Consider the following 19,350-nt stretch of genomic DNA (forward strand, 5'->3'; position numbering starts at 1 on the left):
ACAATTATCAAATCATAACTATCCCCTCCCTCTCAGGTCCAGCTGTCAGCTAATAGAGAAAACTGCATTCTAATGTGAAAGACTTCCAGTCAACACCTGGAGCAGTTTCAGTCTAATCTGCAAAACAGTGGTGGATTTCCCCAGACACAAACAAACTGAGACTGAAAGCCCACAGATTACCAAGACACAAGTACTTCCTGTCAGTGAGTTTAAACATGAATTCCGTTCCTTTTGCATGTCAACTGAGCATACATTGAAATGGACACTGACATTAGTGCTTTTTCATTTTCAGGCCGCTTTTAAAAATCCCTCAGAGGACTCCACTGATTACATAAGATTTTTTAATGAATGTGATAATTCTACCATATCATATACCGTCCCATAATTAACACACATCTTCTCCTGAAATTTAAGGATGAAGTATGCATCACTTCTCCACTGCTGCCCCTAAGTGGAATTGGTAATGACAGAAGGGCAAACCCACTGTTGCTTTTCTAACACGCTACTAATTTCCCCATGCTCAGATAACCTATCCTATATCATCTATACATTTCATTAGGATTCTCATTCCATATGTTTTCATAATCCTTTATTACTTAATGTGCAATTACGCAATGAAATTACACAAACGTGAAGTGCATTGCACAACATGAATATGCATGAGGACAGGCCGTAATGGAGTCTTGTGCTAGTCTCATGTTTCATCTGAAAGCATGCTTGGCACAGGCCATGGCATCCCACGTGGAGTGGGTGGGTGAGTGGGTGGGTATGTGGGTGGGGGGGTCTTATGTACATCAGACAGCTGTCGTCTCAAGAGACACACATCTGGCTAGCGGCTGACTCGTCATGTAACAGTGTGTTGGCAAACTCAAAACATATTTACACCAAATACCGAGTGGGGGATATTTATCAACAATGTAAGTATAGGATGTAATGGTAATGAATGAGCCATGAATTACAACCTTAAGAAGGGGTCTAATGGCGTGTATCATAATGATATATACATGAATTACATTAATTATAATGCACTCCTTTTCTACAAACACTACTTTAAAAACTCACACAGAAAAAAACTTTCCCAAAACCAAACCACGCAAACCCCTATCTCTGGACTTGGTGGTCTGTCACAAGCTTGCAAAAACTTCTAGATCCCATGTGTGTTTTGTATACACACACATTTCCCAACGCTGGTAAAGTAAATCCCACTCCTCCTAAATAATTCAGTGTCCCCTTGACCCCCTCAAGTGTACCCACCCCCCCGCCCCCTACACACACACACACATACCAGCAACACTGCTGTGCTGGTGATAGAGTGAGGCGGCATGCAACATCTGTTCAGACATCTGTTCTCAGTCCTCTGTGTCCTGACTGTTGCCTGCTCCAATCCTCAGGTATTACAGTGGTGCCACGTTTCTGAGGCCACTCATAGCGGTGCATATGGTAAGGATAGAGAGGGCTGCCACACGTGGGTGGAGCTCACACCGGCTGCAAACTTGCAAACCATACAGACAGTGGCACCTGCCTGGAAAAGATGGGGAGGTCAGAATCCCAGCGTATGCAGTTTCATGGGTAATGAGGGTAAGCGATGGTAAACATTGCATTTTGCATGTGTGCAACTCCTCTGCCATGTTGTGTTTGTTGGGCTTGGAGCTCTCCATGGTGCTGCTCAGGGGTTTGGTGCTCAGTACCATGGATAGCAACATGAGTACCAAGACTTTCTCCTACTACACTGCAAGAGACTCTATGGTTAGATTCATTTATGGCAAAACAAATTCTGATGCTTACCATGGACATTTAGCAAATTAAAATTGTTCATGTTAATAATGTGCAACATAATGACATTTGTGTGTTAACCCAGTAAATGTCAGATGTTAATTAGTAATGTAAATCCTTATACATTACTGCACAAAACAAAAACATCTACAATTGCTGTCCATAACTAATGGTGCTACATCAAAATTCTGTATGGGTCTGTCTGGATGTACAGTATGCACCAGAAGTGAGTACACCCCTGTCCACGCAAATGTCACTCAAATGTCAAACGATCATTTGAAAATCAATACTTAATTCTAAGTTGACAAGTAGAGTGTGATAGTATTTAGATTTATACCATATATTTGAAGACTCAGTCGTGGATTTGTCAGTCATGATCCAGGTTTATTCTTGAACAATGATGGCCATCATTGTGAGACAGAGCTTGAGTTCCACTCGCCCAGAGCTTCACCTCAAGAAAATCTACCTATTCCTAAGGACAGGCAGTTATATACATAATGTTTAGGGGTGTAACCATCTATTCAAATAGGCCATGGCTGCAGACTCCTTGTCTTGACCCGGAGGGGGAAGGGGTTTCTCACCTCCTTCCTCAGGTCAAAACAAGAGTCCTCACCCAGGAATGCTTACATGCTAATAAAGGTAACATTTATACTAGGTATAAATAAGATGGAATTATTGACTATGGCATATCCTTACTAACTATGAATACCGTTCCCTTCAAGTGTTTCCTCTTATGAACAAACAAAAACAAACACTTTAAAAAGGCAAAATTACAAAATAAAGGCCTCAAAGTAGAAACCCAATGCAACAAAAGTGAATACACCGGTTATCACTGACAACTCCACGCGGAAGGGGAGGGGGAGATGGACTTGTCTGCATGAGTCTACCTCAGTCTGCCCTATCATCCACCCCATCGTATTATACCAACCTACTGTCCACCCCTTTACCCTTTACTGGCTATACTAGCCCCTTGCACAGACTTAATGTCCTATATTCTCTTTATACTCTTAATCTCTTTGCACTATCCACACAAACACAAGAACACTATCTTTTTGCACTATCCACACAAGCAGCACAAGAACACTTCCCTCCTGGGCATCTACACTGTCACTCACGATCATGCACAACATGTTCTCCCTATGTGTATGTGATTTCTGTATGTGTGTCTGTGAGTTGTGTAAATTGTATAAGCTACTGGATGTCCTGAAATTTCCCTCTGGATTAATAAAGTATCCATCTATCTATAAACATACATACAGGAAACAACATTGAAACAAAAAGTACTCCCGTGATTTTCAATCAGCGTAATTACACAAACTTGGTAATAAAATGACCTGTGATCATCAGAACACTCAATTTTTGACCTTTGGGCTGTGTCTATCTGCACGTCTGCATCATGGCCCCACATGGAAAAGAATTCACTGAGGAACTGAGAAAATCTGATTGTGAGGCTTCACAAAGGAAAAAGATACAGGAAGATCGGTGACCAACTAAAAATCAGTCGAAACTCAGTTGCAGAAGAAATCAGGAGGTATAGAACGAGCCGTGGTAGCACTAATCGTAGACATAGTAGCCATCCTCCCAAAAGGACATCACGGACGGCGTGCTACTCGCACAATCTAGCTCTGATAAACAGACAGGCAAGTGTTTCAGACTTCAGAAATTTGAGTTTCTGTTACCGCTCGGGCTGTGCTAAGGACATTGCGTAACGTAAACCTCTATGGACAGTGTCCAAGAAAAAAAAACCTTGCTGGTCTTCAGCACGAAACTGCAAGATTAAACTTTGCATAAGAACATAAAAAAAGAAGCCTGATGAATATAGAAACAAGATTTTTTGGACCAAGATAAATTTGTTCGGCTCAGATGGTGTCCAGCATGTTTGGCATGAACCTAGCAGGACTACCACAGTGAATGCATAGTCCCGACAGTTAAGCACAGAGGTGGGAGTGTGATGATATGGGGCTGCATGAGTGAAAAGGTGTTGGGGAGATGACACAGATGGCAGCATGAATGCCTGTGGATACACCAAAATACTGGCTGACAAGATGCCTCCCAGTCCTCAGAAGCTTGGCAGAAGAGGAATATTCCAGCACGATACTGCCAAAATCACGCAAGAGTTTCTAGAGAAAAAAAGGGGGAAACTATTGCCTGGCCAAGTATGTTGCTTGCCTTGAATCCCCTAGAACACCTTTGGGGCATTTTATCCGTCACATACTGGTGGCCTGCATGTTAAAGAGTCATTTATCGCAGGTATAGGTTGACATACGAAGTATTGAAAAAATTAAAGATTTGAATGAAACGATTACTTTTGTTGCATTGAGTTCCTACTGTGGGCCCTGTGTTTTCAATATAGTTCATTATTTTTCTTAATTTTACATAAGACCAAACTTCAACATAGAAGTAATGCAATTACTGTAAGGCACTTCAGTGTTGAATCATTTGACATTAAAGTGATATTGCACAGGGATGTACTCACTTCTGTTGTGTATTCTATATAAATTATTAGTAGTACAACCCTGTCCTGACAATAAAAAGACAACAAGGTGGCTGAGCAAATCCTCTCATGGAATGTTGAATGATTGACACCAAGTCAGTTGAATACTGATGTTCTTTGTATTAGTGCTGACACAACTTTTCAGCAGGAAAAACCTGCATTTCCATAATTAAGCCGTGAAATGCAATTATAATTCCTCAGTTCCAGCACTTGACTTCATAGCAGTGGCGCAGGATATGCATTTTAGAGCGGGGCTCCCGGGGGTGCATCAAGTGCAAACAAACAAATCTGCTCTTGAGCTGCTTTCCTTTCTCTAAACTCTCAGTCTGACGCTGGGCTCCACCCAGAGTCTTGATCAGCCGAGCCTGGGGCCTGGTGGACTCGCTATTACACATTCAAATTTCACACAAGACTCCACAGGAATAACAATAAAATAAAGAGATATAATGTCTTAGAAGCTGTTTGGGGAATGTTTATGAAACGCAGAGCAGTACAAATGTACGTAGAAAAAAAGAGAGAAATGTAAGATGTATTGTGAACAGTAAGGCACTGGCAGTATTCTTCGTCACCACCCCCACCTCCATCACCACAGTTAAACTTATAACATTGACATGAAAAGGCACACAAAGAAACAGAAAGTGTCATCTTAAACCTTCGCCATCATCTGAGTAGTTCACTCACCGATGCTTGGGTAACCTGGGGTTGAAGGGTCTCCTCCTGGATTCAAGGTGACGCCAAAGGCCTTGTGCCAAATATTGAACTCGCTGGGGACATCGCATGGGTCCACATAAAGTAACGCACCCCCGAAGCCCTTCTCTTCCAAGAGGGAGAGCTGCAAAGGAAGTCCATAAAGGAGGCCTGATCAATTATTTAAGTAGGAGCACACAAGAAAAGATAACAAAAAAAATCACCCACAACACCCTCATCTTGGGACTAGACTTCTCAGCGCAATTATGATGATATCATGCAGAAATCACTATACATACTGATGTGGACTCAGTACAAAGAGAGGCACTTAGCCATATCAGCATCAGACGTTTTTTACTTTAAAGGGAGGGAATTACTTTAAAGAGAGGACATACTGTTTTATCAGCATTTCTGCTCAGAGGGTATCTTGGTGATTAATACCAGGATGTGGAAACTGAGTGACGGGGTTAGCATAACATTCATTTTAATGCTAACATTATGGAGAAAATACACAAGGGCTGTACTAAAGATTCCAAAAAGTTGTAAGCGGGGCACGCAGGGTCAAACATGTCCGTCAGGGGAGTGAGCAGGGTGTGTGAGAGTGATTGAAGGGTACCCCAGGCCCAGCTTAGCCAATGGGGAAAAAGCATTTGTCAGTGTGTTTGTGTGTATGTGTGTGTGTGAGAGAGAATGTGTACGTTTGAGACGTACATCTCTTTTTGAGAGCTTGCAAGATATGTGTGACAGACGCCCCAAAGCCCACCAGTCTAGATAACAGCAGACTGACAGCTGCGCTAGCCCCGGTCCCCACCCCCACCCCCACAGCAAGCCCTGGATCAGCCTTGAATGTCTCTACCAGCCTCTCGACAGGCTGCTCTCAGTCAGTGCCTTAGGTCCCAGCCTCAGGTGAAGAGAGGGCAAAATCCTAAGCCACCGCTGAACACTTAAGAAGAACACATAAGAAAGGGCAGGGTTGGATATAGTATTATAATTATGATGATGATGATGATGCTCGTTATTATTATTGTTGATGATGTTATTATCAATAGTAGCAGTAGAAGCAGCAGTATTAGATTTAATAGTAGTAGTAGCAGTATCTTTCAATGTGTAACATATAATCCCAATGACTTTGTGTAAATATACGTAGACCCTGGTCACAAAGGGCTGTCATTAAAAGATACACATTGTGAGTTAAACGTAAAAAGCAATAATTACTGTTTAAATTCAGTGACAGGCTGACAAAAGCAAATGGACCAAGGACATGTCACAAAGCTTAGGGGAATATGTGATGTCACATGACTAATAGGACACTACAACAACCAAGTCTTTCTCAAGTCAGTGTAATGTCTCAGCTCTGAAAGAGCAGAAACAAAAGAAAATGTACAGCTCCACATTCACATCTGTTTACGACAAGGCATGTGTCACATCCTTCCATCTGGCCTCTCTAAACTGTAATATAAATCATCAAGCATTTGTTCCAGTGACAGACCTTGGCAGTATCTTGGACACAACACGTCCTCCACTATCTCCATATTCACCAGGGTGAGGTGTAAGAAAGCTGCAGGGTGTTTTTCACCAGCCAGGGCTGATGTTGCTGACCCACTTTGCATCACGGCAGCCATTTATATCCACTGAGTCACTTTTATAGGCCATGTTTGCCTTTCACACAGCAACATCTGTAAAACAAACGCCTGGGCTCTCAGGAAAAAGGAAAAACGGCATTCCAGACAACAGTGCCAAAGTCATCAAAAACTAGCATGTTTTAGGGATTCGTCCGAAACATACCACAACACTGAGACAGGAAGTACACGTGGCACCCTTGCATTAAGAGAGTTGTTACAATGACAGATCCTTAGAAATCCTCTAGAAAAACTAAAATGGAGAACAGAATATGACTTCATAGGGCCCTAGTCACTGACTTACATAGAGTAGAGCCAAATAACCTTTTCCAGGGGATAGAGATAAGTGATGTTGTAAAGGGGAAGAAATCAGGGGATCAAAATGGTATTAAATCCAATGTGGGAGTTCTTCACAGATAGCAATCAACACCTTGGGGGTATTTTTGTATCTGCTCTAAACCCTAGACAATAATACCATGGATCACGGCCTCTCTTGCTAAATGCCAACAGCCACTAACACCCTGTCCTTCACTGCAAAATCGGGGTGCACAACTAAGCATACAACACTTGACATTTACGCACTGGTAGAGACTCCACACCACAGCCTTTCCACGACCACCATTCCCACGGACATTGAATGCTATGTGTGCTAGCTGTATGCACAAACTGTATTTGACCATCACTATTACCTAGGAGAGAGTCTACCATGTATCCACCTTGGGGCTTCAGAAGCTGTTAAAATAACTTGTACAAAATGGCACACTAAACATAACAGAGAGCACACACCAGTGTGCTCCTTTGAATTTTCCATCTACCATCTATTGTTCAAATCCCATTAGGCCATAGAAAGCTATAAAGCTTGAATTTAAACTCACTACATGAATGCAGTCTTTCCTATAAATATACTATTCCAGGTAAATGCTCCTGTTCCTCTTTATACACATACCACTGTTGGAAACGGGGAAAGTGCTTAACATCACATTACTAATTCTTTACTGTACAAATAACATTCATTCAAAGTGATTCAAAGTCTATCTCAAAATATGAGTGTTTTGGATACTTGTGGATTTAATATTCTTTCTAAGGAGTTGCAAACTTGTGTGAATTCCTACCCCACAAGATTGCATCACATTCACACCACATTCAGTAACAAACTGCCTGCCATTCACACCTTTCATACCCCCTTCCTTTCACCTTGAACTAGACCCCCAGACACACCCCTCCCCTTCCTTCTGCTTTCCTAACACCATATTTGCATACACCATCACACCCATGTCACATTAGGATCAAACTCTCCATTGTCCACATTTTGTTCCTCCACGGAAAGAGTGACACATTTCCATCAAATACACCCAAACCTCAGAGAACACACCACATTTAATTAAAACACTACAAAGTGACCCACTTACCCAAATTATTCTTTCCTGACAAAAGGTTCAGAGTAGGCCTCACCTTATATCCCCCAAAAGCTTCCCCCGCAGACGAACCCTTGTGGATATTTTTTCATGCCACTGTTCAGCATGTTAATTCTGAAGCCCTATAAGAGCTATGAAATTCTGATACCATTAGAAGACGGCAGTGGAAGAAGACAAAAAGTATTCTCAGTAATATCTGTACGACCTGAGAATACTGCGCTGTGCGTTAGAAATTCCGAGGCTAAACTTTGTCAGTTGGAATACACGCAGACCTTCGCCATCTGGCTTCACGAGTCCTTACTCACTCCATCTACGATTAGCTAACTTGAATCAAGAAATACAACTTTGGCACTTCATCAGGGATTCACCAGAATGGACATACTCTTTTAAGTGGTATTACATCATCCTTTTCTCAACCATTCTTCTGAAGTAAGGTCGTGCAGTTTCCAGAAGTTGTTAAATAGTGGGTGAGTATCATCTGCGTAAAAGTCTGCACAACTTTTTAATATTTTCGCCTTTAAAAGACAAATGTCAGTCGAACTGTGACCATCTCTATTTAGAGTGCCACATATGAATGCTGTCAAACTGATTATGGCAGAATGAGAGCCTTTTGCCATTATGTTTCTTGAAAATGCATAGAAGGGAAGAAATGAAAATCTTGTTATTTCAATTGATTGTCCTTAATACAATTATACTTGTGGATTTTTCTGCAATCTTACATTTGAAATGATGAATAAAGTTTGTCCACAAATGCTGTGAGTGTTATCCAAACAAGTGTTTTTTTGTGTTCAACACAGACACGTTTTACACACTTCAGTTGTTTCATAAGCCATTTGTCTATGTCAGTTATTCTCTATCCTTAGTAGCATTAAATGTTTCAAAAAAGCAACAAACCTCATTGCAGACTGAGAAACTAAAGGCCATCACCTCAGGCCTGGCAGAAACTAGTGTCAATTAAGATTCCAGATAGCAACGATCAAGACATTCTAAATCCATCAAAGAACTGTGGCAAGTTCTCAAAAATGCTTGAAACAGCCTACCTACAAAGTACCCTAAAAAGTGTGCCTATTGGCGAATTCAGGCTGTTTTGAAGACAAAGGGTGTTTTGGTTCATTGCACTTTGTATGTTGTTATTTGACTAATAACTATTCATGTCTTTATTTTTGAAAACATACAATACAAGTTTTTTCTACAAGTGCCTAAAACATTTGCAGAGTACTGTTGTATATTCTGTAAGAGCCTAACAAACTACTTGATATCAATGTCCCATGGAAACAATTTGTGTCATACGTTTTGAGTAGGCCTACTCTTTCAGATCCAACCTGTTTCATCATTTTCAATAATGCAAATAATTACATAGATGAACATTTGCAGTATAAGCAAACCCCAGACCAACACTGCATGGACACAAACTTGATGGAACTGACACCACCGGTGGCTTTCAGATTTCCACTTCTGCCGGATGTAATCTCCACCTGAAGGAAATGCTAGACAAGTGGGCTGAAGGCGCTTTGTTCCCAGACTGAGCAGAGGGATCACAACCGAAGCCTTCCCCCAATGCCAGCTTCTTGTCATCTCTTTCAGCACAATGTCTTACAGAAGCCAGCCCCGATAAGGAACTCTCCAAAGGCCCCACGGAACCAACGGTTCTTCTGTTTGTGCTCTATTTACTTTGCGAGATAAAAGTCCTTCTGCTTGAGTCTGCCTATCTACTGTATTCATCTACCCCTTATCTATCTGTCTCTCTATCAATCTATCTTTCCATCAATCCGATCTATCTGTCTGTCAATCTGGGCTCCTGTACAGACTCGATGTTCTCCATTTCATTTAAGTTATTTCAATGGATCACTACTACACTATTCATATATTTCCCATCATAAGACTCTATTTCAATAATTTTCTGGGAGTTTCTACTGGTTTGTTTGCACTTTGAATCAGATCTCCAAACTATAGCAAGAGAAAGAAAAGAATATTCAGGGCATACAGGCAGAATGATGTATGAATCATTCATAACTCACAGTACATGGAAGAGTGTAATGTCTTTTTGTTTGAGTACTTGCAATTTACCATATAAAAAATACATAAAATGTTGCACTGAGAGTGTGTAATGAGATTCCATGTTCTGAATGCAGAGTTTAGGAAAAAAGAATTACAAGCAATATCCACAAAGTTTGGTCCAAATACAAGTCCTGGCTCTGTCTCTGTATATGTGTGTGTGTGTATATATATATATACACACACACACATATATATATTACTGCTGTCAAACGATTAAAATATTTAATCGCGATTAATCGCATTTTTGTCATAGTTAATGTCAGCCTATTGGAAAGTAAGTGTAGTAGTAACAAATATTGTGTGCTGTGACTGATTTGCTGTGACCTTATATTCACTGTTCACATTTTGCATTGCTGTGATCTTTTCCTTTCGTGCACTTTGTGAAATTTCATTGCCTTGCGTAGACTACTTTGCTTGCACACTTCCTATAAGGGCTGGTTGATTACTAAATCATTTTCACCTGGACATACACCGGAGCAATTATGAACCTACCTATGAACGTGATCGAGGGGCAGTGACGAGGGCTATAAGAAGGGGGTGATTCCTTCAGACTGGGGGCCCGGCTGGGACCCGCGGAACAGTGGCGGACAACGGAAGAGAGGAAAAGAAAAGAAAAGAAAAGAAAACGAAACACCAGATCAGGAAGGCGCGACGTTACCTCAAGCTTGCACTTAACGGATCACGGCCGAATTTACGGAGAATGGAACCCAGCTGTTTGGCCGCTCGTGGCTGGACGTTCCTAGTGGACCTGTACCTTATTGAAAGACTGCTTTTAAAAGATAATCTATATTCCACATTTTAAATACGAAATAAAGTATTTATATTTATTTATCTATTGTGTGGTATCCTACTTCTATGTCCTGGGCATTCCGTAATTTAAGGAGGGAGTCATACGGCTGACATTAACTCAAAATGAATCGCGATTAATCGCAATTTTTTTTCTATTCTAAATGTCCCTTCAATGATTTTTTCCCCCAGCATTTTTATTTTATTTTAATGCTCTTATCAACATGGAAAAGTGGATTGGCTTGCTTTATGCAATGTTTTATTTTATTGAAAAACAACATGGCCAAACAGGGCAGTACAAAATTTAATTATAAAGTGCACATTTCCGATAAGCAAGGACGCAGCCTATAGTGCAGTTAAACCATGGCTTTATGTTTTCTTTTTTTCAAGTTTGCTGTGAACATAGAAGACAGGCCTCTTATTGCAAAAACAATGAACCATTACAGTTAGGTTACCAATAAAAGGTAAGCCTACTACTTCTGTGCTTTCAGCCAGCTGCCTGTTGACGTTTTCAGACAACAGTGAAGCTCGCTTTTTTATGCACAAGACAACTTTTAAAGGCAAACTTTCTATTCAGAAGATTTTCATCATCCATTTCGCCGTATCGCGAGAGAATACCAGTCAAAACTTTGGTGACACCTTCTCATTCAATGGTTTTCCTAAATTTTTATTATTTTCTACATTGTAGATTAGTACTGAAGACATCAAAACTATGAAAGAACACATGGAATTCTTCTTCAAAGTAGCCACCGACTGCTCGGTCAGCTTCATGGGGTAGTCACCTGGAATAGTTTTCAAACAGTCTTGGAGGAGTTCCCAGTGGTGCTGAGCACTTGTTATCTGCTTTTCACTCCAACTAATCACAAACTATCTCAATTGGGGTTAGGTTGGGTGATTGTGGAGGCAGGGTCATCTGAAGCAGCACTCCATCACTCTCCTGCTTGGTCAAATAGCAATTACATAACCTGGAGGTATGTTTGTGGTCATTGTCGTGTTCCAAACAAATGATGGTCCCACTAAGCGCAAACCAGATGGGATGGCATGTCGTTGCAGAATGCTGAGGTAGCCATGCTGGTTAAATGTGCCTTGGATTTTGAATAAATCACCAACAATGTCACCTGCAAAGCACCCCCACGGTAACCACCACACATGCAGAAACCATCTGCTCACCTTCTCTGCGTCTCACAGACACGGCGGTTGGAACCAACAATCTCAAATTTGGACTCATCACACCGAAGTACAGATTTCCACTGGTCTAATGTACATTCCTTGTGTTTCTTGGCTCAGGCAATTCTCCTCTTCTTGTTCTTTCTCATTAGTGACTTTTTTAAAGCAATTCGACCATGAAGGCCTGATTCATGCAACTGTGAACAGTTGATGTTGAGATGTGTCTGCTACTTGAACTCTGTGAGGCATTTATGTGGGATCTAATCTGAGGTGCTGTTAATTGGTGGTTTCTGTGGCTGGTTACTGTAATGAACTTATCCTCTGCAGCAGAGGCAACTCTTGGTCTTCTTTTCCTGGGGCGGTCCTCATGAGAGCCAGTTTCATCATAGAGTTTTATGGTTTTTGTGACTGCACTTGAGGATACATTAAAAGTTCTTGAAATTTTCCAGATTCACTGGCTTAAAGACATGTAAAGACATGAAAAGTAATGATGGTGCCTCTGAATCAGCTAATGCAGATGGTATTTTTCAGTCATATTTTCATATTCAGTTGACAGAAGCTTTTATCTAATTCAACTTACAAATGAGGTTCAGTACAACTTGTGCTAACAGCGAATTCACAGAACATTTGTTTTTAGCGCCACATGACCAAGTATCCAGGTGCCTGCAGCAGGTGCAATATTCACAAATACACTATGAGTGGCTGCAAATATGAATACGTAACACGTAAATAATAAAGAAGTACTAATAAACATGTTTTCATAGTGCCTATATGTGACAGCAGGACAGAGGCATGACCAGGCATTTCTTCGAGAGATTTTCTACTTTAGGTTTTACACAGGACAATAAGTTGAATTCCTTAGTTCAACACTTTACCCTTCTTAACAGCAGCAACAACAGGAGAGAGTCACACATTGATGGTAAATGCTGCTAGATCAGCCACTACCACTACAGCAGTAATCCAAAAAAAAAAAATAACAACTCGCTCGACATGAAAAAGTGCAGCACACATAAAGAGGTGTCTCATGATCTCCCTTGTGATATACTGAGCAAATCTACATGGCCAGGCAACTGACATCACTTATCAATTATGGTCAGATAGTTCTTGAATGCTGCCTGCAGGTTCCTAGAGGAAGGTAGCATTAATGACAAGCCTGCATGGATAATGATGCAGTGTAGGATCCCAGGCCAGTCTGTAGAAGACCTTAGCTTTTGACAGGTTTTGGTTGAAAGCAGTGACATTTCTGTGAGGCATGCCAAACTCCATGCAAGACTGTGGGGTTCTCTAGAGGGGGAAGACAGGTAAAGTTGGATAGTGTTTGCATAGAAGTGACCTGTAGAGCGGCACATCACTAACTGGACCCAGTTTGTTGTAATAAAAAAGGCTACAGTCATATTTTATTTGGGAGTTATGATAAATATTTAATTGTCAACCTTTATATTATCTTTAATTTAAACACACTTAATGCAGAGAATGCTAGTTTGAAAAAGATGGGTTATAACAGCAGTATGGAATTGTGTAATGGAGTCCAGTCCGTGCATGCGAGGGGTAAGTGATTAAGTGGGTTGATCACAGGTGTACTTTCAAAATCACCACCTAAATCATACATGAAGACATCAACTTCATGTCAACATCAACATCAACTGGTCAGCAAAAAGACAACTGAAAAGCCAATAGCTGGATAGAAAATCGAAAGTGGCACATTTTTGTCTGCACAATTTACCAGACAACTGTTGAGAAACTAGCAGCAACAGTAAAGTAAGTGTATTTTAAATTGCCGCTGTATTATTGAATTACTGATGCTGGAACATGGACATCCAAAGAAATGAAAGCAACAATGAACCAAATGGCTGTAACATTATAAAATGGTTGCCTGCCATAAGGTAACCATACGTAAGCTTATTGTAACCGTTTGGACAAAGTAACCTTGAGGACCCTTGAAAAGAAAACATATGTACAGTGTATTTGACAATGCATACGTGCTTATGAAAATTAAACATGCACAGAATTATAATATGTAGACCCTTTCAAGTCATGAAATATTTGCTCCTTCCTAAATAGGTAAGCTAGGTAAGTTTATGTCTGTACACAGGTTAACAGGTCAAGTGGACATTTGCACCAGTAGTTTTTGTCCTAATGTGCCTTCCCGGCACAACCTGTGCTTTTTGAATAGTGATAAGGAGCCATTAGACCCAACAAACAAATAACGATTGAAATATATTAAACAGTTAAAGCTCCCATGGATTTTTCTTGGTTTCAGTTCAGTGCTACATATCACAAGGCTTGAAAGTTGATAGCTTGGTTATAAGTTACCTTTACTAGGAACACATGAATTCTCTTCTGTTCGGCATGTTGAATAATTTGTCAAATTAATTTCACAATGTAGCTAGTTGGTGTTGCCTTTTTGAAAGATAACTAGTTGACGATAACTACTGGGGAACACGTCTGTTGCCTGGCAAATGTCTAGCTAACTAGCTAGCTAACGTTGTCTCATACAAATGATTGGCTGAGCTAAGCTTGTTAACTTGCTAGCTAGCTATCAATAATATAATTTGTTCTGTTACAAACAAACCACACAAAGTTAAATGTATTTCTACATTACAGTACAGTAAAAACATATAAACTTACAATTATGCTACAGATATTTACATGTATATTGGCTACTGGAGCTGGAGTTGCTAGACACCACTGCTGTTGTCCCTCATGTTTTTTGGAAACATTTAAAAGTGTTGCATCACGGGATGCAGCAGCCGACAACGTGAACTCAGGCTTTTTTGAAAATCCAGTCAATTAGAATTTTGTCTGTATTCAAAGCATTCAATTAGGTATATAATAAAACATGGAGACGGAAGGAATACTGATGTAGAAATGTACCTGCAATTGCTATTCTTTGATAGCCTGACGATGTCATACTCATAATTCTAGTCAGAATATGAGTCTGATACTGCTCCATTGAGCTGTTATTGTGGGGCGTGTTTCAACGGACCAGGAAAGAAAATGCCTCTTCGCTCAATTGGATACCTAGAACCAATCAGAGCAACGTAGTGTGACCATCTTACACATTAAACTTTTATTGGATCCCGTAGGAAGGATGGCAAAAACATCTTTTCGATCGACAAATGCCTAAATCGCTTAATCAATCTCTGTTCCTCTTTCAAAATGTATGCGCTGTCAATATCTGGAGATATGCATGCTCACGTTATACTTATAAGCAGCGAGGCTAGCTAGTTTCTATGTGTTTCAATGGAATTTTGGTCTAAGCGTTAGCAATAACCTAACAATAATGGTCTAGAGAGCTTCAGTTAAGACCTACAACACTCTGCAACATTCGTGTTGCACATACACAACTAACCGAGTCAACGTAGACATAAAAAAGTCGTGTAGATGGCTTAATTCACATAAAATATTTCCCACTAACCGGCTCCCGAGACGCCGCCATCTTTGTACGATTTAGAATCTATCGTTAATTCAACTCAAGCCATCTGTCCATCATCGTATAAAGCCTGCCCTGACAATTTGATTGGCTAGATCCGTTTCGGATCTGTGATAATTTCTCCCCAACGAAGCAGTGCCAGACCGAACTTCCAGACCAAAAATGTTGTGGGCGGGGTTCAGTCTGGTATCCAGGCTAATTTTTTGGGGGAAATCAACTGATTTTTTTTTTATTTTTGGGGGTAGTGTTCTTTATATGAATAAATAAAATAAAAGATCAATTTAAGTATTAATGATAATTAGTTAACTTATATGAAGTATAATGAAGTTAAACTTGTAATTACTACATTTGTAATAAATATTTAGTACAGGATAATGTATAGTCCGGCGGTCATTATCTCAAAATAAAACCCGACGGGACGAACAGGACCCCGACGCACAGCGGACCGGTGAAGTTAGGTCTGCATTTACTCGACCGGTGCTTGCTTTCCGCTTTGACATGATTTTGAATAGTCATGTCTCTTCAATTGCATGCCCTTATAAGGAGCTGGCAGGGCGCTTCTGTATAACAATTCAGGTGCATGAGAATGCGCGTTCAATTTAAGAATCAGTGCACAGTTACAGACACTTTGGCGGTTTAAGAACACATTTACAGGCGTTCATGAATCCGCTGGAGATCATTTAAATAATGAATTAAGAAAATGTTCGAGAATGAAGCCCATTGTTCTTTTTTAATTTTGAAAAACCCATAGGGATACATCCAACATCTTAGGCCATTTGGCTGGCCTGGAACATACCGGCGATGACTGTAAGCTTTAAAGGCTTTATTTTATGTACATTTGCCTACTTGCAAATAATGCTTGCGATTGTATACTATCCATTCGTTGGAAAGGAGACGGAACATGTAATGGAGCCCTGCTAGCCTACTTACACTGCTGGAAGACTTAGCCTTAGGTAACGAACTGGTCAACAAACTAAGATCATACACTCACTTTCTTAACCAAAGAATCACATGTATAATTACGATACAATCGGAGAAGATAATATAACCGAAAACATTAGAAATAGTTCAAAATGAATAAAGTTAATCAAGATTACAATCAATATTAAAGTTTGTGGTGAAGTAGCAAGAAACCACGGTTCGAAAAGGAGCAACCTGCAAATCTCACCACTCCAGCGAACAAGAAGAAAACAATCCTCCCACCCAACCACCCAGGGACGTGCACAGGAGTGGGCCAAGGTTGCTCGGGCAACTGCCGTTTGCCCTCCTCGACTGAAGTTGCCACTTCGAAGGAAATACATATATTTGCGATCAGGGGACGGGGCGTGGCAGCAACGGTTAGTGAGAGTTAAAAATTATATTTGCAAAATTTGCGATCAGATGACGGGGGCATGGCAGCGACGGTTAGTGAGAGTTTAAAATGATATTGGCAAAATTTGCGACCAGATGACGGGGGCGTGGCAGCAGCGGTTAGTGAGAGTTTAAAATGATATTGGCAAAATTTGCGATCAGGGGACGGGGGTGTGGCAGCGGCGGTGACAAAAATGAATGTGTTGCCCCTTTTTTCCAGGGCAGAGCAACTGCCCTTCAAAATTCCTGTGCACGTCCCTGCAACCACCCAAATCTTCCGACTGAGAATAATCCACAAGGAACGCCAGTCATAACAGTTTGCAATAAGATAAACCTTCACCTGCATGCACACACTAATTTTCCCTTATCCTTAGCACTTGGCCCGTGAGGACAGCCCATCCGTCTTCATTATGCAAAATAATCAACTGATATTACACACAATGCATACCATAATTCAAGAATAATGGAACGCGAATAACATGTTATTACCTCATTTTGTGAAGTTAGGCTTTTGCTTTGTGTGTGTGTGTGTGAGCCAGAGAGAATGGATGCGCGTCTGACAGTAGCTCAAACTCCAGGTGTCCATAGGCTATACGGCAACCGGCTTACAGTGGCGCAAAGCACAGCAATATTTCAATTCTTCAGAAAAGATGAATCCCTGTCTGGTTAGCAAAGATTTGTTTATGTAGATAAATCTAGTCATGCATTTATATGAAGTTACACCTTGGATTTGCTGACAGTGATTAATCTGTCCTGAAGCAAGACTGCACTTGTGGCACTATCATGCAAAATAACCTGAAAACCCATTATGAAAACACAAAGTTCAAATAACCCTGTGATTCTTAAGACCTGTCTTAAATTAACCCTGTACTGTTAAATAGGTAATTGGTGTCCAGGACACCTTGAACCCAGTGACTGTATGAACCATGAGATGTAGAACGTAGACTTTTTAAAAGGTAAACAGACAGTTGATGTCAAATATTGATGTACGCTATGGGCATGTTGGCTATACTGTACACTCTGATTGCTGTCTTAAGCTAGTTAAAAACAACACGATTTGGTTCTTGCAAGTGGAAAGGATGTATGTATTTATTTACATATAGAGCGGGGAAGTGAGATCCGATCATAAGTGGTCACTTGAGAAGCATGTGGAGAGGCATTCTAATGGCAGGTGTGAACTAACATGAGAGCTGTTGGAGCTAGAGCTGTTCACTTGTGATCGGATCACCCAAGACGCATGGTAATGCCATGTGTGAACAGCCTATTAGAAAAACATTCTGCAGTGGCCGAGAATCAACCCGGGTGTACTGCTTTGAAGTTGACGATTCTATCCACTATATTACCGGTAATGTATTGCCATGAAATGTTAAACACCAGAAAATACCTAAACAGCCAGAAATGTAAATGTAATAGCATGGATAAAATGTAAGCTTCGCCCTCTAAAAACTTTCATTTAAAGGGCAGGAATAATCTGGTAACCAGCCAAATATGTAAAGGTAAGGGCACTTCGTGCTAAATGATCTTTGTTTGCAACCTATACCAACTACCATCGGCCTACATACACCTGGCAGAGCGAGTAACAACACGATTAGCAAACGTTCCACCATTCATTTCAATGGGAAAAAGGAGGGATAAAAACGACAATAAAAGAAAACCGAACAGGGGGCAGTGCAACCATTTTTACAAAAGCACTACATGGGATTAGGATAAACGTGTCACAGTTGGAGCAGTGTCGATATTTCAAAGGCACTAGGAGCAGTGCCAAACACGGATGGAATAAACATAAAACATACAAAATTATAAAGAGCAATAGTGTGATTGCATAAGCAAATAACGTCATACAAATGTGTATATGTCTACATACATACATCTATTATTTCATTCGTTCGTTGCTGGCATCCTTTTAAATAAAATTCCAACTAATGAAAGATGTCAGTTTATAGTGCCATACGCTAACATGTATATTGTTAGTGAGAAATTGAATAGAAGTGAGGGAAGAATTAGGAATTAGCAAATAGGAAAGGCATATGTTATGTTACTCTGTGCACCCAAATAGCAGGCTTCGAAGATGTACAAAGGGTAAATAAATCGTTTTTTGCCATCTTAATTCTAATAATGGTGAGGGAATAGCACATTTCTTTTGTTAACTAATGAAGCTCTTAGGGAGACTCCAAACACTATTAAATATAGGTAGTGTATAATTTGGCCTCATTTGCATCCCTGCATCCATCTCCCTTTCATGACTAAAGACCATTGTGGTGAACGGTGGAACATTTGTACCACACATCTATCGTATTTCATTATATGCAGGAACACAAAAGAAAGCAGACGCCACAAACAATAGCTAAGACCTGAAGCAGAGCACGGTTAAAGTGTTAGACCATTAGTTCAATCATTATTAATTCATCTAGTGTTTACATAGGGAGGCTCAGGTTAGACAAGGTTTATCTGTGAAGAGTTCAGACTGTTTGGCTGCCACCACAGATAACATAGTTGAAAGGCAGGATTAGGATTATTCTTCAACAGTTGTGACTGTTCATCATCTATTGATTATAGACTAATGGAACT

The 19,350-nt window shown here is 40.4% G+C and overlaps 1 protein-coding gene across 1 annotated transcript in view; it reads right to left on the minus strand.

Moving 5' to 3' along the window:
- naaladl2 (N-acetylated alpha-linked acidic dipeptidase like 2) overlaps window positions 1-19,350 on the minus strand; it is a gene marked incomplete at both ends in the record, with an annotated part of 178,577 nt that overhangs the window by 97,656 nt on the left and 61,571 nt on the right. The window contains one exon of the mRNA XM_080832749.1: window positions 4,949-5,099. Coding sequence (XP_080688875.1) covers window positions 4,949-5,099 — 151 coding nt within the window. The remainder of the gene's footprint in view (window positions 1-4,948; window positions 5,100-19,350) is intronic.

This window comes from Sprattus sprattus (assembly GCF_963457725.1).
Source record: "Sprattus sprattus genome assembly, chromosome: 2".
NCBI lineage: Eukaryota > Metazoa > Chordata > Actinopteri > Clupeiformes > Clupeidae > Sprattus > Sprattus sprattus.